The sequence below is a fragment of the Coloeus monedula genome (genome assembly GCF_965178545.1).
Source record: "Coloeus monedula genome assembly, chromosome: 18".
Classification (NCBI taxonomy): Eukaryota; Metazoa; Chordata; class Aves; order Passeriformes; family Corvidae; genus Coloeus; species Coloeus monedula.
The window spans coordinates 2815464-2838159 of record NC_138798.1 but is presented as its reverse complement, the minus strand read 5'-3'; the positions used below and the strand labels follow the sequence as shown (position 1 = coordinate 2838159).

The 22696-nt window shown below is 49.4% G+C and overlaps 4 protein-coding genes across 6 annotated transcripts in view; 2 read left to right on the top strand and 2 right to left on the bottom strand.

Annotated features, from left to right (window-relative positions):
* The window catches only part of SBNO1 (strawberry notch homolog 1), a 31813-nt gene extending 29705 nt beyond the window's left edge, over positions 1 to 2108 (bottom strand). For both annotated transcript variants that reach the window (XM_082293240.1, XM_082293241.1), the window contains exon 1: positions 1959 to 2108. The gene's annotated coding sequence lies outside the window, so the exon portion shown is untranslated. The remainder of the gene's footprint in view (positions 1 to 1958) is intronic.
* Positions 2109 to 6565: 4457 nt separating this feature from the next.
* KMT5A (lysine methyltransferase 5A) lies at positions 6566 to 15193 on the top strand (the record flags this gene model as incomplete). Of its 2 annotated transcripts, none has more annotated exons than XM_082293653.1 (8): positions 6566 to 6755; positions 7063 to 7157; positions 9235 to 9391; positions 10219 to 10435; positions 11088 to 11172; positions 11521 to 11580; positions 12064 to 12254; positions 12979 to 15193. In XM_082293653.1, 8 exons carry the CDS (start codon positions 6566 to 6568, stop codon positions 13187 to 13189), a joined length of 1206 nt encoding a protein of 401 aa, XP_082149779.1. In that variant the 3' UTR covers positions 13190 to 15193. The 2 variants fall into 2 exon arrangements, with proteins under 2 accessions (XP_082149779.1, XP_082149780.1); XM_082293654.1 differs by having other exon boundaries at positions 6680 to 6794.
* A 1259-nt stretch (positions 15194 to 16452) lies between these two features.
* RILPL2 (Rab interacting lysosomal protein like 2) lies at positions 16453 to 20948 on the bottom strand. Its single transcript, XM_082293252.1, has 4 exons — positions 20441 to 20948; positions 19474 to 19625; positions 17123 to 17233; positions 16453 to 16643 (listed from the first exon to the last, which is right to left on the bottom strand). The coding sequence occupies exons 1-4, from the start codon at positions 20792 to 20794 to the stop codon at positions 16619 to 16621; spliced, it is 642 nt and encodes a 213-aa protein (XP_082149378.1). The 5' UTR covers positions 20795 to 20948; the 3' UTR covers positions 16453 to 16618.
* SNRNP35 (small nuclear ribonucleoprotein U11/U12 subunit 35) lies at positions 20839 to 22493 on the top strand. Its single transcript, XM_082293655.1, has 2 exons — positions 20839 to 20974; positions 21494 to 22493. Exon 2 carries the CDS (start codon positions 21497 to 21499, stop codon positions 22274 to 22276), a length of 780 nt encoding a protein of 259 aa, XP_082149781.1. The 5' UTR covers positions 20839 to 20974; positions 21494 to 21496; the 3' UTR covers positions 22277 to 22493.
* Positions 22494 to 22696: the final 203 nt, after the last annotated feature.

Here is a 22696-nt window from a genome sequence, read left to right as displayed (position 1 = left end):
ACCCCAATCCTAGAAAAGCCATTCCCATTTTTCCAAGGCTGGTTACTGCTCAAATGTCAAAGCTTTCAAGGACATGAGGGACACTTCAGGGTGCTGTGGAGTTCAACTCTGCCTCAATGATCTTTAATGACTGTCCTACAAAATTTACAACTGTCATGTTACACAGTCTGCAGATGTGAAATTCGGGAGTTTTGAAAATATTAGAAGACTTAACAATGCAATAATTTGGCATGAAATCAATTTTCAGACTAAAAGGCTGGAGCTGGTAATTTGGCCAGTAGTGAAAGTTTTTAAGAAGTAAAAACTCAAAGAACTAAGAGCAGCATGTGAGCACCAGGATCCTTAGTTTTAGCCCGGGAAGCAGCTCCAGGTGTGTCTCAAAGCACTATTACCTATATCCATGACCTGCTTCAATGGCTTTTACAATAGCTCTCAGCCAGTTTTGAAACCAAAGAAATAGTCTGGACAAAAAGACAAACTGCCCACATTTTATTTCTAAATATCAAGATTGCATACAAATGTAATATCTCATGGCTGTGAGGTAGATACAGAATACCAACTCAAATGTCATGCTGTTACACAATTTCAATTTTTGCTTTACATCATCAACTACAGATTTTCAGTTCTGGTGGAGTTTGCAAAACACTAATGTATGTTTTTAAATCATTTTAATCCAGACACAACCGTGGTAGTCTAAAGCCAAATAGTCTATCACTGAGTTAATTCCTAACTTTACACTGTGTTGTTTGATCATACTAATTTTTTTTTTTTTTTACTTACTCTGGAGTTACCTAATAAATAAATTCAAGGCGGTTTTTTTTTTTTTTTAGCATTTACAAAATTTGCCTCATCTTTAACAGGTATGGCAAACAAACACGTAGAATCAGCCTATGAGTACCTGAAAGAGAGTACAAGAGCTCTAATTTATACTCTCAAACGCAGTGTGGAACTTGGTTAGCTAAAAATAATAAAGAAACAACCTAAAAAAAACAGAAGAAAGACCCACAAGGCCTCTTCCCCATCAGACTGTAGGGGCATTTCTACGTTAAACTATTACTCACCCTAGCAACCTCTGTTTGAGGTGCGCTCGTTAAGAGTCCCTGGACTTTGAGGCCGTGTCTGTCGCCGCGGTTCAGCTCCCCGGGAGCAGCGGGGCCCCGGAGGGCTTGGCCGGGCGGGGAAACCCCGGGGGAGGTGACGGGAGAGACGGGGGGTCGGCGGCTGCTGCCTCGCCACCTTCCCACCAACACGTGTTCCCGACATAAACTTCCGGGTTGGGCCAGAATCGGCTGCGTAATCCTGTCCCATGCGCGACTTTTTGTTTCCAGACCTTCACCTCTTTAAAGATCCCTTCAACAGCACCGCGATCCCGGGGAAGGGCGGGAGGGCTCCGTCTCACGGCGGCTTTCGGAGCCGCTCCGGCACCATAAATCAAACACCCCCATCCCCCCCGCCTCGTCTCTCCATTTCAAACCTCAACAATCACCAGCCGCGGAAAGAGCGCACAAAGGCGCGGGCCGGCCCGGGGGGCTCTGCCCGCGCAGGGATGCGGCGGGGGGGCGGCCAAACCCACCGCCGCGCCCGCCCCCGTTACAGAAGCGCTTCCCAGAACCGGGGAGCCCCGACGCCCGCCCCCGCACGCCCCCAGGCACGAAGTTCGCGGGACACCCGGGGCCCCGCCGGGGCGGCGGCGGCGCCTCCCCCGCCCGCCGCGCCGCCCCCAGCCCACCGGGACCCTCGCGGGGGCGGCCGCACAGTCTTCCGGGACTGAGGCACCGAGGGAGACGCGGAGCCGCTCCCAGCACGGCGGGTCACCCCCGGACACCCCCACGCCGCCGCCGCGGGCCCCGGTCGGGAGCTGAGGGGAGGAAACCCCCGGGGCGGCCCCGCAGCACGGGGAGGGGCCCAAGGTGGCCAAAGAGGCGCGGCGCCTGGCGAAAGGACAGCGTGGGACTCACTCTCTGTCGCGCTCGATCCTTCCGCGGGCTCGTGGAAGTCTCCGCCGCCGGCCCCGCCGCCCGCCGCTTTCTAACTCACGGCCGCCATCTTTGCCCTCCCTCCCCTCACAGGGGAGGGGGGCCGGGGGCCGCCCGCACCACGTGACCCGGGCCGCGCCTCCCTCCCCCCGCCGCGCCGCGCGCGTTCCCCTCCCACGTGACACCGCCGGCCACCGCCCGCCGCTGGCGCGCGCTCGGCACCACGTGACCCCCCCGCCCCGCGGGCTGCCCGGTCACGTGGCCGCCGCCGCCGCCGTCTCGCGCCCACCCCCCCCCCCTCCCACCGCCGCCGCCGCCGGGCCCTGGCGCGCGCTTCCCGCTCGCCCCCCCGTCACGTGACATGCCGCGCCTCGGTCTTTCCCTGCCCTCAGCAACGGGAAGGCAGCGAGTTCCCCGTTCCCTCCCCCCAAAAAAAACCCGGCGTATCCACCGTCCTTCAAATAAGCGACGTCCCCGCGGGCGGACCCCGCCCCAGGGCGGCGGCTGCAGTCGAGCCTTGGCGATCCGGGCCCGGTTCCCGGTGGGGTGGGGGGAGGGGAAGGCGGAGGCGAACGGCTGCGAGCGGTCACGTGACCGAGGCTCCCCAAGATGGCGGCTGCCGGCGAGAACGCGGCAGAGCGGCGGAGCTCTCGCGAGATCTCGCGTTTCTCGCTGCATCACGGGGAGGGGGTGACTCGGGGGGCGCGCGCGCGCGCGCGCGGGCGGGGGGGGGTGGGGGGGAGGAGGCGCCGTGCGCGCGCCTCCGCCTGAGGTGGCGGTGGCGGGAGCGGCCCCGCAGCGGCGGGACCGGGCCGGGCGCGGGGCTCGGGCCCTGGGGGCTGCCGGCTGAGGGGAAACCGTGTTATCTCAGCTTATCCCCGCTCGGGTAAATGCGTCTCACTTCAGGCGGCCCCCTGGTCCCGTTCCAACCCGCCGCGGCTGGCGGCTCCGCGCAACCCCGTTCCCGCACCCTGAGGACACCGCCACCTCCGCCCCCTCACAGCGCCGCGACTCTGCGGTGTTCCTTCACAGGGGCTCCCTGGACTCCCCCAGGAGAACGCGGGGGGACATCCCTGCTGCCCACCCTGGGAATGCCGCACCCGTGGGGATGTGCTGGCAGATGAGTTTTCCCTTGCAAATATTTTACAAGCTGCTAATGTGAAACTTGCTGGTGCAAAGAGTGAGTGAAAATCTGGAGACCATTCATGACAGTTTCACGTTTGGAGACATCTTTTTAGCGCTGGAGGCCCTCAGACTGAGAAGACTTGTTAAAAACGAGACAATCTTCCAATAAAATGCTTTCCCAGTTGTGTAAGAACATGAAAATTTGTAAGAACTTTCACACTTAGAATTGAGCCGGACACAGATGAAATGTGAGCAATCATGAAATTCCTTCAAATGTTCAGTGCTACTCATTCACTCGTGCAAGTTTGTTTATTTTATCATTAGACAAATTTAACAGGGATTAATATAACCAATAAAGGATTAGACAGATTAAGGCTAAACTATTTAAAGACAAAGCAACGTTAATTAAACTGATTTAAGTAATTCAGATTAATCAGTGATGCTTCAGATGGAGAAAAAGACAACACAAGTGTGGCCAGAGACGAGAAGAACAATTTCAATGGCAGCTTTTATCTTAATTATTGCCCTCTGCACACTTCAGATGAAGGCATGATGAAGTACAGCTCACACGTGCTGAACCGAACATTAAATCTCAGCAGCTCTGTACAATTGTGACAAGAAAGTGAGGGGTTTGATGTCTTGCGTTTAAAAGAGAGTTACCTATCAGCGTTTGTGATCATCCTCGACTGGAATAGGTGAGTAATCCCACTGGTGGAAATGCTGCTTTCCATTGGCGTGGAATTAGCACACGCAGATTTGTCTGCAGGACTCTGTTTCCATAGAATTTTGCATGTAATTCACGGATCTCACTGCACTCTCTAGTCAGAGGGTTTTGGGGTTTTTTTAATCATCGGTAGATACAATTCTGAATGTAATTATATTTTATAATCTTATGAAATGCAGTTAGCACCTACTGGCATTTTACTGTGTGACTTTATAAAATGATGTTGCCTAATGTAATACACAGCAGTTACCCTCAGGGATTGTTTTTACTTGATTTCTAGTGGCTGAAGCACAAATTGTAGGGATTTCATCTTGTGAACGAGAAATGTGTGTAGATGCTATACATTTATTTAATTGCAAATATGACAGGTGCTGTGTGAGAACTTGCTCTCAGGTGGGAATATTTAACAAGCATCTTGTTGGTATATTGGAGAGAAAATGAAACAATGAATTCAAAGATAAAATTTTTTTTTAAACTGGGTGAAGTATTCATCTAGACCGAAGAGATTTACCTTGAAGATTTTCTTTCCTTTCTGAGCAAATCAACGCCTCGCTCGTTCTTCCTTCCCTTCCCCCACAAAACAATTTCATATTTCCGCAGTAAAACGTGGTGCTCCCGGGAGCTGCTCATGCGGCACTACGGGAGAGAATATTTAGGTCACTGGGTTTTAGCGCTGGTTCCAGCGGGAGTCGCGCTGCTCCCTCTGGATTACGGGAGTCGGCAGCGCTCTCTCTCCCATGTGCTGCTCTGTGTCCTGAGTCACGCTGACGGGCGGCTCCAGCCGCACTCTTTTTGGATTGTAGCCTTTAACATTTCAACTTCTCCTCGGCTCTGGCTTTTGGTCACAGCCAGCTGAGGGGTAAAGCCAACATGTCTTGCTAACTCACAGTGTGATCCCACCGCGCCGGTAGCAGCGGCCAGTTGAAGATGACGTTGTTTTCTTTGTTGCTCTGGGAAAGAGAATTCCTTGGCTTCCTTTGCCCTCTACTGGTGGCCCGCACGGCTTCGATGCCAACTCGGTTGCTTTGTTTAATATGCATATATAAAATAATTATTTAAAATATACAACCCCGAACAGCTGAGCAAAACCACAATGAGGGTGTTTCCAGAGCTTTCCCACGACACTAGGAAGAGTGTTCCCAATTACTGCAAGAAGAAAATCATTTTAGTAATTTATGAAGATTTTTTTTTCCAGTTGCATCCGAGCTGTGTGATAAGTACAGTGCGAACTAGGGTGGAAAAATCAGAGCAGTGTCTGCTCTGGTGCTTTTGTGGAGACCTTGGAGTACCTGCCTTGATGGAAGAACCCCATGGACATGGGTGTTCATGGACATAGATGTTCATGGACGTGATGTCCAGAGGATGTCAGCTGGCTGCAGCTTTGAGTTTACAGGAAAACACCCAGTGCGTTTTGGTTGCCTCTCTGTAAAATTCATGTGCCTGGTGATCAAAGACCAAGACATAACAAATGACAGTGCCCATGCAGAGCTGGGTTTGTTCTGTCTTTTCCCAAAGTGCCTGAATGCAAGGCTGCCACAAAAAGAGGAGCGGGTGGACTGAAACCCTGTGCTGCCTTCTCAAACTGCTCTGCAGTCACACGGAATTCCTGTCCTGTGAGCCCCCAACTGCTCTGGGACAGCTTGGAAAGGACAAGGCCCCTTCTGGGCAGTTTTTTGCTTAGGATGAGAAAGGTTTTTTGCTTCTTAAGGGAAAAGATGTTTTTCAGCTGTATCACCACCCCGAACTGGCTGTTTACATCATGGTGGGAATGCCCAAGAGACAAGCAGCAGCCTGTGGCTGCAGATAAGCCTTGGGTGGGAAGCCACCCCTGTGGCGATAGCTCAAGTGCCACCACCCCATGTCCTGAGCACACACAGGTAGCCCTTGCTACAGAAGGGCTAACACAGATAAGAAGAAACAAGAGTCATGCACTGTTGCTCAATATAAGTGTTCTACTTATCATGGGGCACCAAGGCAGTCCTGTGTGGCGATTTCCTCACTTCCATGATGGCATCCACTTGGCATCCATTCAGATCCCCTGACATATGTGCACTCTTGCCTTGCTGCTGGGTTACTCTTTGCCATTGTACTTTCCTGATTTCAAAGTGTATATACTAGTCCTGTTGGCAGCTTCTGACCAGGGAATAGATGCTGAAGACTGTTCCAGCTCTCCTGGTGATAATGACGGTTCTGTTGATGTCCCATCATGTGCTTTTACCATATTTTAGCTGCTCTCGTTATGGAATGGGGATTTAAACAAGGTCTTTGATGCTTTAGCACAATGCTTGAGTACTACCTGCTCTCCAGGCAAGCTTGAAAGATGGAACTAATAGACTTAAATTTCAACGAGGGAGATCTAAACTAAACATTGCGTAAAGCAGCCTAATAATTTCGCAGAGCAGACCTTTACAATCCCGCCAGGATTAGGGGTCCCCCGAAGCCCCGCTGCGAGGGAAGTGCAGGAGGGAGGAGGCGTTGGCGGGACGGCGTTGGGAGGTGCCGGTGCACCGGCAGAGCGGACAGGGCGGGGGTGCCACGCACCCACACCCCGGAGGGTCCCGCTCCCGCGCGCTCCGACCCACGTGGCGCAGCCCTGCCGCGGGCGAGACGTTCCCTGCCGGGCCGCCAATCAGAGCGCTGCTTGCCCTCAGCACGGGCCAATCAGCGCCCAGCGAGCACACATTTAAACCGTGTTCCCGGGAGCCGCAGTCACCGCGGTGTGACAGGGAGAGGGCGGGTTATGGCCCCGTGCGCCAATCAGATGCCTGAGAGTGATGATGGGCAGGCAGTTAAACCAATGAGATTGCCAAGGGTAGCGCGGCGTCTCCCTGCGGAGCGGTTGGCGGCGGCGGGGACTCCGCGGGGACAGTCGGGGCCGCCCGGCGCGGGGGCTCCGGGACGCGGGGCCGCCGCCGCCGCCATGGCCGGAGGTGCGTGGGCGGAGCGGAGACGAGCGGAGCGGGGCCGAGGTGCGGCGGGGCCGGCGGGGCTGGGCCCGCGCGGCGCGGGGCATCTCCACGGCGCGAAAGCTCCTCCCGGGAGGTGCGGGGAGCCGGGGCCGGCGGGACTCCTCCCCCGCGCGGTGTGCGCAGCTCGCCGGGAAGGGGCTGGGCCGCCGCGGCTCGCCCTGCCGCATCCAGCCCTTTAAACATGGCGCAGGCCGCGGCGGCCGGGCGATGACCGCAGGCGGCAGCGCCGGACATGGCTCAGGTGCCGATCTTCCCCCGTTGTTCCTAGGGAAGAACATGCCCAAGACCAGGGCGGGTGGCGTGGAGAAGGCAAGCCCCGAGAGCGCCGAGAGGAAGGGCCCCGGCCGCCCCCGGGCCGGCGGGGTAAGCAGTGCCCGGGCCTGGGCGGGCGGAGCGGGGAGGGCGGCTCCCGGGGGTCTGCTGTGCCCTCCGCTCCCCCCGGTGCGGGCGAGCCGGCGTGCCGACTGCCCCGGCGAGCCGCGGGGCCCGGGGCTGCGGGGGCCCCTCAAATCATTCAGAAACCGGTTAACTTTAACTACAGTCGGACTCTTTCCGTGTTTCCCTGTGCCCTACCGCAGACAGGCCCCAGGCTCGGCATTCCCTCCGTGCCAACGTCCCCGTCCTGTAGTTCTGTCACAGGCAGCTGGTCGGAGGCTGCTTGTCTCTTTGCATTTAGCTCTCAGTGGAAATAATTGTGGCTATTGTATCAAGTCCCGGAGCCCCTCAGCAGCCTTTCGTGTGTTTTGCTGTGCTAAGAAAGTCTCTGCTCTCCGGGGTCTCAAGCCTGGCACAGACAAAGACGTGGCAGCGGCGTCTCGGTTGCGCCAAGAGCGCAGCAGGCAGGGAGCTGGGAATGAGGGGAGGAAGCTATGCTGGAAAAATAGTTGTTCGTTTCCTGTTCATGGTGTGTTCAAAGCCTGAAGGCTCAGCTGGCAGGTGGACTGCGGTTCACTGCTTTGGGCTTTCTCCCAAAATGCCCATATTTAAATTTCTCACTAAATCTTGAGGACTTTGAAGCTCAGGGTTTGTTGCTTGAAATTGTTAAAACGGAGTGTTTTCATAGTATTTCATGCTTTGAAGCCCTGGTTTTTTAATAAGCAAATGTTGCCTTTCACAGGCGTTTCAGAAATATTAGAGATCAGGGAGTGTCCATGTGATTACTTTTTCTCAAGCTGTTCTATCGTAATCTCAATCTAAAGTTTATTTATGGACTAAGATTTGAGCCTTTAACTGGTCTGATTTTGTGTGAATTATATACATAGGAAGTTTGTTATTCTTGGTTATGTTAATTATTAAAGGTATCCTATCTGTTCTATTGTGTACTTTGTTTACTTTTTCAGTGTCTCTGTGACTAGGTATACTGAGGTATTTGTTTAGTCAGCTATATTTGAGCTATCTTTTTTTTAACTACTGGGACCCTTTGTTCCTTACTTTTCTGAAAAAAATGGATGCACATTTTTGTCGTTTTAACTGGCTTGCAGTGTCTGAAAATTGCTTTTGGTTGGGTCAAACTATAGCCAAGAAAAACTTACTCTGGCCAAGTTGCATCTGTTTGTCCAGACACTGATATTTCACCGTTGAAATCCGTGTGCCCGACATACACTGCACAGGCAACCGTAGCCAGGTGGCAGGAGACTGTAAAAGCAAAGGTGACAGGACTCCACTAATCTTTGCTAAATTTGACACTGCTCACTGTTGGCGTCTTGGAGCCTGAGCCAGCAACAAACCCCAGGCTCTGTGGTGTCTGGCCATGCCAGAGGGTTTTGCCATTTTCCTGACTGGGCTTTGTGCAGACTCTTTAATGGGCTTTTTTGCCATGAACAACTTCTACACTCTATTTTTGTATCATATAATGGATAAAATGATAGCACTGTTTATCTCTCATGCTTTGCTGAGAGGTGTCACTCAAGGTAGGCTGTAAAACTGATTCCTGTCTTCTATGCTGCTCAGTTGAGCATATAATTTACTGTGGCAGCATTTGACACCTCCTGAGAGTAGCTGGGTAGCTCATACCTCTTAGGCTATGAGAGCTCTGTACTGGGCCTGGGCAATTTTTGCTGCATTATTCATATTTTTTTTGGCTCGTGCTCTTTGAGGCCGCCTTCCTCCCGAGGAGCTCAGGCTTGGGTTTTTTTTTTTTTTAGCACCAAAGTTCATACTGTGCAGCACAAGGGTGGAGGCTATGACTACCCCATCCTGCCACATTTTATGTGAAAGCTCCCTCGGACTGAGAGTCTGCATTAGTAAAGTTCTCAGAGTGCTCAGCACTGTTATTTTTTCACTTAGAAATCACAACCTCAGTGAAGGTGATGCTTAAAACAGTGTAATTTGCATCAGCACAGTCAGCTGTCAGCCCTGGTAACTGCAGACTGTTGTGGATGTCAGCTTGAGGTTCCCAGAATCTCTGTGCTGAACTGATCTTTGTGTGGGTCTGTTTTAGGAGAATGTGTTTATTGGTCAATCCAAAATCTACAGCTACCTGAATCCAAACAAAGCTCCTGGTGCTCGCCCCCCGCTTCAAGAAGAAAACTCTGTCATGTATCACGAGGTGAAATGTCAGGGCAAAACGCTAAAGGAAACCTACAGGAAAGGAGCTGGTAAGATTGAGCTTTGGATTGCATATCTTGTTAAATGTGCTCCCACTGCCCCCAGTTGTAAAATGTTCATGAAGAAATAAAAGCAGTGAGGACCCCAAATTGTGGCTGCTGAGTGCCAGGCTTCACGGGTGCTTCATTGTAGTGACTAGATGGGAATGTTCTGTACGTTTATGAAGGGCAAGAAGACCCATCTGGCTTGTGTTTAGAGGTGCATTTAACAGCCTTGGTAATTTGTCCAAACACTTTGATGCAAACACTTCTAGCAAGCAGATATTTTAAGTCTCACTTTATGCAGGCAGTGTCAGGTTTTCTGGAAACTTAGGGCCTTTAGTTCCTAATTTGGCTCCCCAGTTTTGACAAGGAAGTGAAGATGGCCTTAGCTTGTCCCACTGCTGAGGCCTTGCAGCTGTGCTTCTTTTCTCCAGTGAGACTGAAACATCTGTCTCAGCAGATGGGACTGCTAAACCTGATGATTTACTCTACATAAAAATGTTTTTCAGCTTTAAACCACGCTCACCTATCCCCGAGTCGGTTGTCTGAGGAGGAGGATGTGGTTGTATCGGGGTAGGATGCAAAAAACCAAGAAAATGTTGGTTGTGGGGAGTGTAGATTTCTTGTCAGTGCCAGCCCTTTAGCTCCCATGGATTTGGTCTGGGTGGCATTGGCCACTTGCTACCAACATCTACAGCTGCTGAGCCCAACAGTGCAGGGTCATTGCCATCCTTTTTCTCTCATTTGACAGAACTATAAACTACTGGAATTCATTTAAAGCACTCGGGTATAGTCGGCCCTAAGTTCAGACCCTTACTTGATTTCCTTGTCACCAGGAAAAAAGAATGGTGGCAAAACAGTTGAAGGTGCTGTAAAAACAGAAGACCAGAAGGATAAGGAAGGTGAGTGCAATCCTTCGGTGCCCTCCTCTGATCAAAACCAAGAAACTGTGGAAACCCAGAAGACTCCCCTGCCTGCAGACTGTGCTGAGGAGGCCAATGCAAAGCCAGCTCAGAAGAAGATGGTTAAAGCAAAACGAGGACCAAGGAAAAAGTAAGTGACTTGTGGGATTGTGAAAGGACAGCTCTTTGTTTTCTCAAAAATATCACATTTTAAAAACTCCAAAATTGCATTGAAGTATCTACTTTGCAGAGGACTTGTTTGTCCTGAAAGCAAGGTTAGTATGTTCTGTCACAAGTGAAATATTTGCTGGTCACCTGTGGAAAAAAGAAATTAATGAGCCATTAAGACTTACTTTCCTGTGGATAAATGGGAATGTGTCTTGTCAGAAACAGAACAGTTGGAGGCTTCCCGGCTGAGCTGATACCCTTTCTTATGGTATCAGAGTAATGTGACATAACATTAATGAATTCCTTGCCAAGCAGTTTTCGTGACCTAAATTTTCGAGTGCCTTCTGGCAGGCACACAGGGGGCCTCAGACTTGTAATGTGACCTTCAGTTGATTTCCAAAGACATCTCACTTTTATTGTTCAAGAATTAGTACTGGAGTAATGGTGTGGGGAAGAAAGGGGATGTAGCTGTGGCTTGAAGCTAAGAGTACTGATAGAAACCACTGATTTGTATTGAGCACCTTTCAACTTACCAAGCTGAAATAAAAATTTCTTGCACGTACCTTTGCTCTAGAGGTGTAACTTAACAAATAGTTTGAAATGTGTGTGTGTGTTCTCTTTTTCTTACCCCTTAGAACGCAAGGAAGAACACCAAACCGAAAAGTGACAGATTATTACCCAGTTAGAAGAAGTTCCAGGAAGAGCAAATCTGAATTGGAGGTAGTGCTTCTTGTGAAAATGACATTACTTATTATGTGTCTGGTTAGCTGAAGATTTGGGGAAGTATGTAACTGTCTGTAAATGATTTCCATTCCAAATGCAAATAATGTTGTGCACTTGAAGTAATGTTAAGAACATGCTTAAAATTTGGAAATGCTAGTCCAGTTTAGAACAGAATCTAGCTGCTTAGTTATTTTGGGGGGCAGAAATCTGTCTTTCTGCCATTCAGTCTGCTGGAAATATGAGATGGTCTGGAACAATGAGTATCACTGGTTGGTAATTTCCTTCCAGCTCTAGAATAAGCTACAAACAATATTGTGGTTTTGTTTGTTCTTGTTTATTCTGCAGACTGAGGAAAGGAGGAAAATAGATGAGCTGATTACAAGTGGGAAAGAAGAAGGAATGAAGGTAACTATAATGCCAACCTAAGTAGCCATGTCCTGTTTATTATACAGTATCTTGATGTTAATCTGTTTAAACAGAGTAGCAGAACTCAGTCTCAGAACCCTGCAATTCTCTGATGAAAATTCAGGAAAACTGGAACACTGTCTTTCCTTTTGAATGAGCAATATTGGTCTCTGAAGAATGTGTACGTGCAGCCTCAGTCATAAATATTGAGGGAGCTTTAAGGTCTTTACAGAAATGTACTCCTAAGTTTTTTGATTGGAAGACTTTGTGTCCAACTACCCAGTAACTCAGGGTGTGTCCCAAACTCATCCTACATTTCTTCCACAATGCCATGCATTGTGCTTCTGCAGTTTTGTCTGCCATACACACAAATTTCCTTTTGCAGCATTTTTTTAATGACAGATCGTTTCCTAGTAATCACCGTATCTGCAATGATGTAAATCAGCTGGGAAATGAGAAAGTATTTCCTTTTCAACTCAACAGATTGATTACATCGATGGCAAAGGGAGAGGAGTAATTGCTACTAAACATTTTAATCGAGGAGAATTTGTGGTTGAGTATCATGGGGATCTCATCGAGATCACTGATGCCAAGAAACGAGAGGCTGTGTATGCTCAAGACCCATCCACAGGCTGCTACATGTACTATTTCCAGTACCTCAGCAAAACCTACTGGTAAGCTCAAGTTTCCATTGATAGAGGCTTTGAATACTGCTAATTCATTTCTTGTTTTCATGCAAATTTTTTGATTTTAATGGAAACTCTGAATTATGAAGTCTTTCAGGGCATGGTCCGTGGTCCAAGAGTGGCCTGGGCTATGAGGAATGGTAGGTGACTCAAAGCCCTGTTCTCCGAAGTACAGAACAAGATATGTGGAGAGTTGCATCTGCCTGGATGAGGCTTGTAGGTCTGCTGTGGTCTTCTGCCTAAATTTATCATCTTGTAAAATGAACTCCTTTATCTGAGTTGCGAGGAGTTGGTTTGAAAAGGACGATGGACAAACTCCCTGGAAAAGAAACATTTCTTTCAGCTGTGACTGGGTGTCCTTGTTTCTCCAGTCTCTGACACCCACTTCAGTCCAAGCTTTATAATTTGTTTCACGTCTGGACTCGGCTGTTCCTGGACAGAGGCAGCTCAAACAGTCCAAATGTTTCAGTTTCTGGGTTTTGTGCTAACTTAAAAATCTCAGAGTTGTTTCAGTTTCCCGGCCTTGCCATATTATGGCTGTCTGTGTAGTCATGGTTGTTCTGTAATGTAACATGATAAATGTTCTGTTTCTCCTTAATTTTTCAAGCCTTGTGTGGTTTCCTCATTCTTGATCTGATTTGCACTTTGGGCTTTGTCCACAAACGTGCCCCTGTCCCAGGCCCAATCCCGTGTTCTGTTCTTGCTCTTTCAGTGTCGATGCTACAAAAGAAACGAATCGTCTGGGAAGGCTCATTAATCACAGCAAGTGTGGCAATTGTCAGACCAAGCTCCATGACATCGATGGTGTGCCTCATCTCATCCTCATAGCTTCCAGGGACATTAAGGCAGGTGAAGAACTCTTGTACGACTATGGAGACAGAAGCAAAGCTTCCATTGAAGCTCACCCATGGCTGAAACACTAATTCATCTTCCTTGTTTTGGGGTTTTTAATTTTTGGACTGAGTGTTCTACAAGGAGTCAGTGATTTTTTTTTCTTTTCCTGCCCTCACTCCCCTCAGCTTTCTTAGTGGACTGCTTATGGTCTTCCAAGCTCCTTAAAAACTGCCTTTTTGCTTTGCAGTATTTAAATACCTATTACAGTTTTCCAGGCAGGCTTGAATAATTGATCTTAGATTGCCAAAACTTTTGTATCATAAAAGGAAAACCCTCCTTAAAATTTGAATGCTTCTGCATAGTGACCAGTGCCACTTGAGCAGTGAAAGACTTGCACAGAAACTTAATCACTGGGGTTGTGCTTCTGCTTTTGCAAGGATATCTCACGCTCCATTTTGGGGTGCTGAACTTGGCTTTATGACAGAAGTACTGCTGTACTCTGACTTGGTCATCCAGTGGCTTGACTGCCTGTCAGACTGCTTTTCACAGCCCACTGCTGACAGGCTTCTCTGAGATGGATGCTACTGTCATTCTCAAATAATTTGTGGTAGGAATCCAATTTTTCCAGTATCATACATTCTGTTGGCAATGGACTCCAAATGCACTGGCACTGAGGGGGAAAAAGGATGGTCAGATTGGCTGCTTTCTTTGGAGAAATGACTCCCAGCCAAATGAGGATGGATTTTGATAGACTGGGTTGATACTGATCACAGATGTGAAGATAGAACTTCACAATGAGAATCAATGTTTGACGTTTACTTATTTTCTAAACTTTGAGAAGGTACCTTTTTATAGTTGATGGCCGATTCTTGGAGTTGTCTCCCAGAGGATTTTAAAGAAGTAAAAGCTCTCTCCAAAAATTTTTATATTACCTTCTTATGCTAATTAGCCACATCAGAAGCTATTTATTTACTGTGAATGCTTGAAGTAGAGCATAGTGGTTCCAAAAATAGGAGTCATCTTCATATGCAGCTTCAAACTGTAGTGATGGAGTTCATGCAGTGAAGAAAGTAGATTCCCTATTGCCTGTCCTGTAGGTCTGTCCAGCACGGTCTGGTCCCACTGTCTCACATGGGAGTTGAGCGCTTGGCATCTCGTGGATGTTCGGAACGTTACTGTTGGAGAGCCAAATCTGGGATATAGGCAGGCAATACAATGCAGGTCCTTTATGTTAAAGATGAATTCTTACCAGTTGGAATTTTTGCCAAGGCAGGCTTGGCATGTGTGTAGATGAAAATGGCTGTGAGCCATCAGCCACGCTTGCTGCTGGAAGATGTCAGCAAGGGATCTGTGGCTCTGTTAATGTCTTCTATTCCTCATGTCTTGAAGGCCGCTGCTGTTCCAGCTGAATGCCCTCCAGACAATCTTGTGCTTGCCTATGTGATAGGTCAGATAGCAACAACATCCTGGTTGTGTGCTCCAGCAGCAAGAGAGGTGGCTTAGTGATGTATTTTTTAAATTAAAAACTTGAAGACAATGTCTCTGTAAAATAAAGAATATATTTATTATTGATGAAGTGGCTGCTATACTACCTGTCTCCATTGCAGTTCATGAGCATTTTGAAAGAAAGCTGTGAAAATCATTAGCTACTAAATGCTTTATATTATTTACTGCTTCACACAAGGCAAACTCATTAGAGCAAGCCTGGGTATTTTCCCATTTCTGAAGAATTAACTGGAGACCTGTTACATGTACTGAGTTTCAGGTAAGCCTCGTTGGCCAACTTGTCTGAGTTGGCACTGACTTTTCTCTGGTCTCAGTAATGGAGACCTCAGCAATGTGTACAGTGTCCTGTTAAACTAGAGCACTTCCCTTAAGTCAGAATTGGAATAATTTTTTTTTGGTTTTATTTAAACATTTACTTTTTCTCTATCAGGTTGAATAGCTTAAAACCTCTGTACTCCAGCATCACTTTTGTAAACAAGAAAGGGAAAGATCTCCCTGTTTTACATAAAATGTCTTCTCTGAAAGCTTAACTGGTAATTGAGTAGCACTGCGTTGGAGGATGGAAATAAAGCTCATGTTGCACTGCATATGTATCCTTTACTTTTCTAGGAACACATATATGTAGAGACATCTATAGATCTATCTCAATATACTTCTCACAGGAACATGTCATTTGGATGTTTATCTCTGTGCCTCACAGGAAGGCTTCATCTTCTAACAAGGTGTCACAGGGAAAGATGCCTTTGGGTTGGGAGCTAAACCGCTTTTTTTAAAGGCGATTGGAAAATACATCCCTGGATAAACCATGGAAGAGGATGGAGTTCAGATCACATGTAAAGATCTCTCTTCAGCTCAGAGGTGCATCCTGGCTCTTGTTGATTATGATTTAATTTAATTTTTTCTGTGCACAAAGCCTCTGCTCAGGCAATGCAAGAACTGTCTTTCCTGCTGCCATGCTCCAGAAAATAATAATGAGGGCATAGCCAAGGCTTATTGATATTTTGAAGATGGCAGAAGGACTTCAGTAGTTCTGTGCCCTGGCTAAACCAGCTGGCTCAGGTCAGCCATCTGTGCTGTTGCCTTGCTAACACAGTTGTTCCCGAGCTCTGCCTTCTGCTGAGCCACATTCATGTTGTGCATCTGAGCAGATGTGTGAAGTGTCCTATATTTTTCATGCTGCCAGTGTAGGAGAGGGAATCAAAAGACTTCAGAGCCGGCTTTCAGTTCTGAAGAGAATAAGATCACAGTTTGATACCTGTCACTGCTTCTTTTATGTCTGTTCAGACTTTTCTGCTCTGGATATTCTACCTTTCTAAATGGAGAACCTAATTGGTGTCTTTCAAGCTTCTTTTCCCACTCCTGTTTGCCCTATATGCTTCCACTGGTGCTCAATCTCATTACTGGGGCCAATACACAGCTTGTGGCAGGTGATTGAAAGAACAGAGCTTATGCAAAACACAACTGCCTACCACAGGAGACCTTTGGCTGTCAGAAATGAAATGTTTGGTGCATCTGTTCCAGTCTGAGCACTGCCTGCACCTCAGCCCTTCATGTGGGCAGAGCCTGATGCAGCAGCTTTTCTTGCTTTGCTGTGCTTTTCTCCACTGTTCACCTCACCCCCAAACAGCCACTTGTGAATGGCATGTCTCTCTTAAATATGTCTTCATCTTGCAAAGTCATTTGGGCTGAGTGTTTTGATAGCTGGACAGGATAAGTATGTTGTGGTACAGATCATCACAGGCTCTGTTAATAAGAATAAAACCCACCTTTGTATAAATGTTTTATTTTCTACATGTGGGTAATGTCTGACAGTAAGAAATACAAAAAGTGTCTTTTAAGTTTCTGAAAGAGTAAAATCTATTCTGAAAGAATATTATACAACATGATTTTAATGAGATTGCTCATTCTCTACAGTAGGAGTGATGCTGCTTCTTCCAATCATTGTCTTTCCCAACGCCTCCAAGGCTCATCAGTGCCATTCTCAAGAGCAGCAGTTAAGTCCTTGAGGATGCTCATTTTCCATGTTTAAAAGAAAACCTAAAAAAAAAAAAACAATAGCAGAAAGGAAACAATAATGTACAATTGGAAGAGAAGGAACCTGCAGGGGGCTGGCCCTGTCAATGTGCTATTTTGGGGGACTTTAGGGACACATTTTAAGCTCATGGGTTTTGTGTACAATGTAAACAAACCTCCAGGGCCAGCCACAGTGCTCCCATAGCACAGCCCTGAGAAGCTGGGGGGGTGGGGGGGGTAAAGTATTGAACTGCTTTGCTCAGAAATGCTTGTTTTTCCTAGAAAAGAAGTGACTCTCTGCTTGCCTGGGTGGAGGTTGCTTTCCTGTGCAGTGCTTTTTCCACAGGAAGAGATTGCTTTATCAGGTTTTTAACTTTACATGGAGAGCAGAAAACAATATCCAGCCAATGAGGCTAAAATTCAGCATCCAGCCCTGGATTCACTGTGTAAGGAGTGTGCCGTGGTCTCACAAATTCTGCCCCAAAATGTGCAGACAAACTTACAGCCGTTTGATGATTGTCTTCTCTTCACTGTCCTTGCTGGTGCCAGCACTGCTGCCACTGGCTTCTTTTTCCAGTTCTTCAGTTTGGTCTCTTTTCTGTGAGATGATCCCACTGGGAAAGGAAATGGTTTTATTTTTGGTGGGTTTGTGCAGAGTGTGGCAGTGCATGTGTGTTAGAGCTCTCAATGGGCAGCTGGGACATGGGTGAACGAGTGCTCACAGGACAGGCATGGCAGCCCAGCCTCTTCCTTGTAGTGAACTGAAAACAATGAATTATTATCCCTAAATACTGCAGTGTAATGGTGCCAGGGTTATGCTTTAATGAGAACACTCCACAGAGAAAAAATGGCAAATCATAATGGGGGTGAAAGGGAAGTGTAATCACACTTGGATTTGTGCAAAACTCCAAGGATGAGAGGAGGGTGCAGACACAAATGGTGAATTTCTGCAGGGGTAGATGTGTGGTACCTCCAGCGCAGCCACCAAGGCTGGGAACAGATGGGAGATTCCCAGCTCCCCTGCAAGGCAGGTGCCTGTTCCTCTTTCCACCCTACAGAGGAGAGAAGAAAGGCTTTGCCTCAGCACTAGATTTTGTTATCCTGCTTGAGTGTTTCTACACTCCAGAAGTTGTAACCGCCTACTCCAGCCAACAGATTTCATTTGACCAAGGGTGTTTTCCCCACTTGGAACCAGGTTAGATTTTCCCAGCCTGCACACTCAGTGTTTTCACAGCGTGTCCTGAGCTGACCTCACTCATTTGGAGAGCTCAGTGGATCAAAGCCTGTGACTGCAGTAGCTGCAGGCTAAGAGTAGCCAAGCAACACCCGACTGGATTCGGAAATAAAAACACAGAGCACTTAAAAACTGGTGTGACACCAGGCATAGAGTAATTCCGAGGCAGATCCTCCTCTTGGATAAATGAGACAATGAGCTGTGGGGTGACACTGCAAAGTTCTAACATCTGCATGGTAACTTCTACCCAGAAATCATAATGATAAATGCAGCCCCCAAACACCACCAGTCACTGTGAGGATGTGTGTTACCTTCTGCTATACAGAGCTTATTTCCAATGTGTACAATGCATTTTAGAACATATATTTATCCTCTTCTCCTACACAATTACTCTTTACTACACTTACAATCAGAATTTTATGTGACTGTTTAGAGGGGAAAATGGGTTTTGGCTTAAACTATAACACTGTACGAGGAGATAATCTCACAAATTACTTGCCCTGAAAAGCAGCCCTGCCCTGCTCCTGGTGCATAGCACTGTGACTCAAATCACTCAAACACTGAAAGCATTCCCACTGTTACATTTTTAACTTGGCCTGTACTAAACTGTGTAACAGCTGGGAAATCAAAGCAAGAAGCTGTTCCATTGCTACACAGCAAAGCATCCAGCTGAGCTGGGGCAGTGCTGTCAGGCAGTTTGTAAATTCTTGGATTTAAGTGTAACTTCTTGGCTTAACCTGCCTGTTACAGACAAGGCAAAAGGCAGGCTCACTGTATCCAGAAGGGTGCTGCTGAGATAACTGAAATCTAATATACTCAGACATTTTGTGACTAGATTAAGAAGTAATTTCTAGACCCAAAGAGATTATAATCCAACCTGATGAGAGGGGGCAGAGGTTGGGAAGGAGAGCCTTGGGGATGAATGAATTTGTAGCACCAAGACCAAGGCCCTTCCCACATCCCACCCTTTGGCTCACACTGACTCTCCCTTCAAGAAAGACCAAACCCTTCTCTGAAATCACTTGCTTTGCACAGTTCAAGGGCCTTACACAACCCTCTGCTGGCGGTCTTAAAAACCCCACATCTTATCATGAATGATGAAAGAGCTCCATATTCTGTTTCTAGATCAGTGCCATACCCCCGTGGGCGTGATGGACCGGAGATAAACCAGTGTCGCGCTGCAGGAGGAAGGAAACTTTGACTAAAGCTGAGCTGGAAACCCCCCGTGCTCTTTGGTATGTAGTGTGGCTGTAGACACAGTGTGTGTGCAACTGCTGTGACTGCACAGATGAATTCCTGTGCACGAGAACCCAGCCTGGGTGTGGAGTGGGAGTAACTGCGTAGGCTGAGAGTGGGGCAGTTATGGGAACAGGCTGAGAACCGTGCAGAGGGGAAAAGGGAGTTTAGTTTTAAAATCATGTTGCATAGAGACTTCATTGTTCCCCCATTTTTCTTTGCTCACTTGTATGTTCTGGGGAGTACAGGGGTCACTTACGTGCCTGGACAGTGCCTATCCTGACTTAGGGGCCCAAACCTGCAAGACTCTCATCTGATAAGCTTCCCAGACATGAAGTAATTGTTACTAGTAGTTATTAGTTTTCTGCTCACTTCAAGTTTTACCTCTTATAGCACTGTAGCTCCTCTTGCACCACCAGAAGCTGAGCTTTCAGCTGGTTCCTCTCTTGCAATACATCTCGGAGCTCCTGTAATGTGAACCGGGGCCGGTTGGGGTCTGTGAGGTCTATCACCATTTGATCTGGTCCAAGGCTGGGCTGTAAAATAAACAGTGGTGGATCTTGTAACCTCTCAAAAAACTCACCACTCAGAGAGTAAAAACTCCAGATTTTATAAATATGGAGTTTTTAGAACTAGTATGAATTCATCACAATCCTGATTTTTTTCCAAGCAGTTAATTATCGTTCTTCATATTCCCTTGGTGACTGTGTTCCCCAGTCAAGTATAGGCCACAATTGTGACAGGCTCTGACCACAGCTAAAAACAAAGCGTCTATCCCAAAGAGATTGCAGTTTAGTTGTCAAGAAGATGGTTTTATCAGATTTTTCTCAGATGATGAGAGAGGCTGAGCCATCTAATGCCACACCAAAACTCCGTGTCAGAGAGGTGAGATCTGAACTCACCTTTCCTAATGTAAAATCTTTGTAATGATCAAGACATTCATTTCCCTCACACGGGGTAACAAAGCCTCAGTGTTTTCATACTCAGTTGTTTCTATGGGGCCGGCGCTGTGCAAGAGCTGAACACGGTGGGTTTGTACTCTGAACTCTGTGCGTGTTTGCTGGCACTGCCCGTTCCTGAGCTAAAGCGGGTCAGTCACTGCACTGAAACTGCAGCGCGGGATCCACAGCACTGCGGCCCGTAACCACCCCGAAGGAAAGAGCTTCAAGGCTTTCATAGCCAAAGACGGGAAGTGACTTTGTGAGACTCGTTCCCCTGACACAAAAGAGACCACAAGTATCCACCGGCCCATCTGGTGTCGTTCAGGGTGCGCTCCGCGACCCGTGCGTGGTGTGCCCGTGCCGGGGAAGGGGCCCGTGTCCCCTGAGCCCCGGCCGTGTCCCGCACCCACCTGCGGGGCGCTCCCGCGGGCCGCCGCCCGCAGCTGCTCCAGCTCCCGCCGGAGGCTGTCCCGCTCCCGCCGCAGCTGCTCCTCGGCCACGCTGCTCTCGCTCACCAGCGCCTCCAGCATCTCCAGCACCCTGACGATCCTGAACTGCAGCCGGGCGCGGGCGGCGGGCAGCTGCGGCCCGGCGCGGAGCTGCAGCAGGTCCCGGCCCACCACGGAGGAGATGTCGTAGACATCCGTGGCCGTCAGCTGGAACGGGCTCTTCTCCAGGGCGCTCTCCGGGCCGCCATCCTCATCCTCATCCTCCTCCTCCTCCTCCTCCTCCAGCTCCTCCTCCCCCTCCCGGCCCCGCTCCATGCTCGCCGCACCCCGGTCCTCCCTCCCTCGCTCCCAGCCGGGCCGGGCGGCGCTGCCGGCGGGGCCTCGGGCGGAGCGGCCCTTTCCGCCCCCGGCGCTCCCACGGCGGCGGCCGCGGCCCGGCGGCGTTTCCCGCCCTGCCCCTTCCCCTGAGGAGGCACCGCCCGCCCTCCGCTGCCGGTAAGAGACGAGGGGCTCTCGGTCAGCCCCGGGAACCGGCACCGAGCCGGGTGAACTCATCGGCCTTTCCGCAGCGCCACATCCGCCTCGGCGGCTCCAGGAGCGGGGCGGGGGGACTGGCGGGCTCCGGCCGGCCGGGAGCGGGGAAAGGGGCTGAAATCGATGCCGGCTGCGGCTGCCGCTGCCCCGGCCCGGCGGATCGGCCCCTGCCCGCCCGAAGAGCCGCGTCCCTTCGCGCCGGGCGGGTGAGGGGCTGAGGGGCCTCGCCGGGCCGGGCCGGGCCCGCGGGGAAAGGCCGGGGCTCCTCAGGCCGGGCAGGCCGGGGCTGGATCCGACTCCCCGACACGGCTGTGTCCCGGCATGTGGACTCAAAACAACAGCGACACGGCTGGTTTGTTTTCGTGTGTCTCTGGGGGATTTTTGGATGAACACACAGTGCAGCGGTGCTGGAAGCACTTCTTGCACAGCCTGTTGCTGACACAGCCGTGAGCCTGTGCCATGTGTGTTCTCCCCCACTAGACAATGGCTGACTGGGCCCCCATAGCGAAGGAGTATGATCCCCTCAAGGCCGGCAGCATCGATGGCACAGATGAGGAGCCCCACGACCGGGCCATATGGCGGGCAATGCTGGCACGGTACGTACCCAACAAGGGCGTCACGGGAGATCCTCACCTCACCCTCTTCGTGGCGAGGCTCAATCTTCAGACCACAGAAGAGAAGTTAAGGGAGGTTTTTTCTCGCTATGGAGACATCAGAAAGATCCGTCTGGTTCGAGACCTGGTCACGGGATTTTCCAAGGGTTATGCATTTATCGAGTATAAAGAGGAGCGCGCGCTCTTGAAGGCCCACAGAGATGCCAACAGGCTGGTCATTGACCAACATGAGATCTTTGTAGATTTTGAACTGGAAAGAACTCTCAAAGGATGGATTCCCCGAAGGCTTGGAGGTGGGTTTGGAGGCAAAAAAGAATCTGGGCAGCTGCGGTTCGGAGGACGGGACAGACCTTTCCGAAAGCCCATCAATTTGCCAAACATGAAAAATGATTTCTATGGAGAAGGATCATCAGAGAAAAGAAACTGGTCTCGTGAGGGAACGAGAGACTGGAGAACGAGGGACCGGGACCACGAGAGGGGCAGGGACAAACGCTGGCCAGAAAGGGAGCGGTCATGGGCTTGGGGTGACAGTGAGAGAGAGAGAGACTCCAAAGAGGAGAGGAGCAGGGGGAGGGAGAGGAAGGACAGAGACAGGAAGGACAGGGATAGAGACCGGAGCAGGGAGAGAGATACCAAGAAGCAGAGATGATGATAAGCACCGATAGGTGACCGTGCCTTGTCCTTGGGGTGTGTGACCTACCCTTACAGCAGCTTGGGGCTGTGACAGCATTCCCAGAACAAGCTGTGGTGTTGCCATCTTGTGCCTGTGACTCTGCTGCCAGTAGCTCTCTGTAGTTTGGTTCTTAATGCAGTTCAGATGTGTGTTGAATTGTTCTTTAGAGAAAATAAACTTTTGTATTAATGTTTTTGAATTGGTGAGTGCTGTAAGAAATGCACCATGTGTATGGGTGTCCCACTGAGCTGAGCACACACCTTGTCTGGGACCCATCTGGCTGCCTGGGTGAGGGGTTATCTGTGGGCCAGATGTCCACATGTTAGTTACGAAACAGTCCCGTGTTGGAGACACAGGAATGGAATAGCAACAAACTGAAACTTCTGAAAAATGTGC

Coding starts and splice junctions, on each gene's coding strand:
- RILPL2 (XM_082293252.1), bottom strand. CDS start 20,794: ATGGAGCGGGGCCGGGAGGGGGAGGAGGAGCTGGAGGAGGAGGAGGAG. Junction 17,234..19,473: donor GAGCTACAGTGCTATAAGAG/GTAAAACTTGAA, acceptor TTCCTTTCCCAG/TGGGATCATCTCACAGAAAA. Junction 16,644..17,122: donor AAGACAATCATCAAACGGCT/GTAAGTTTGTCT, acceptor TTTTTTTTTTAG/GTTTTCTTTTAAACATGGAA.
- SNRNP35 (XM_082293655.1), top strand. CDS start 21,497: ATGGCTGACTGGGCCCCCATAGCGAAGGAGTATGATCCCCTCAAGGCC.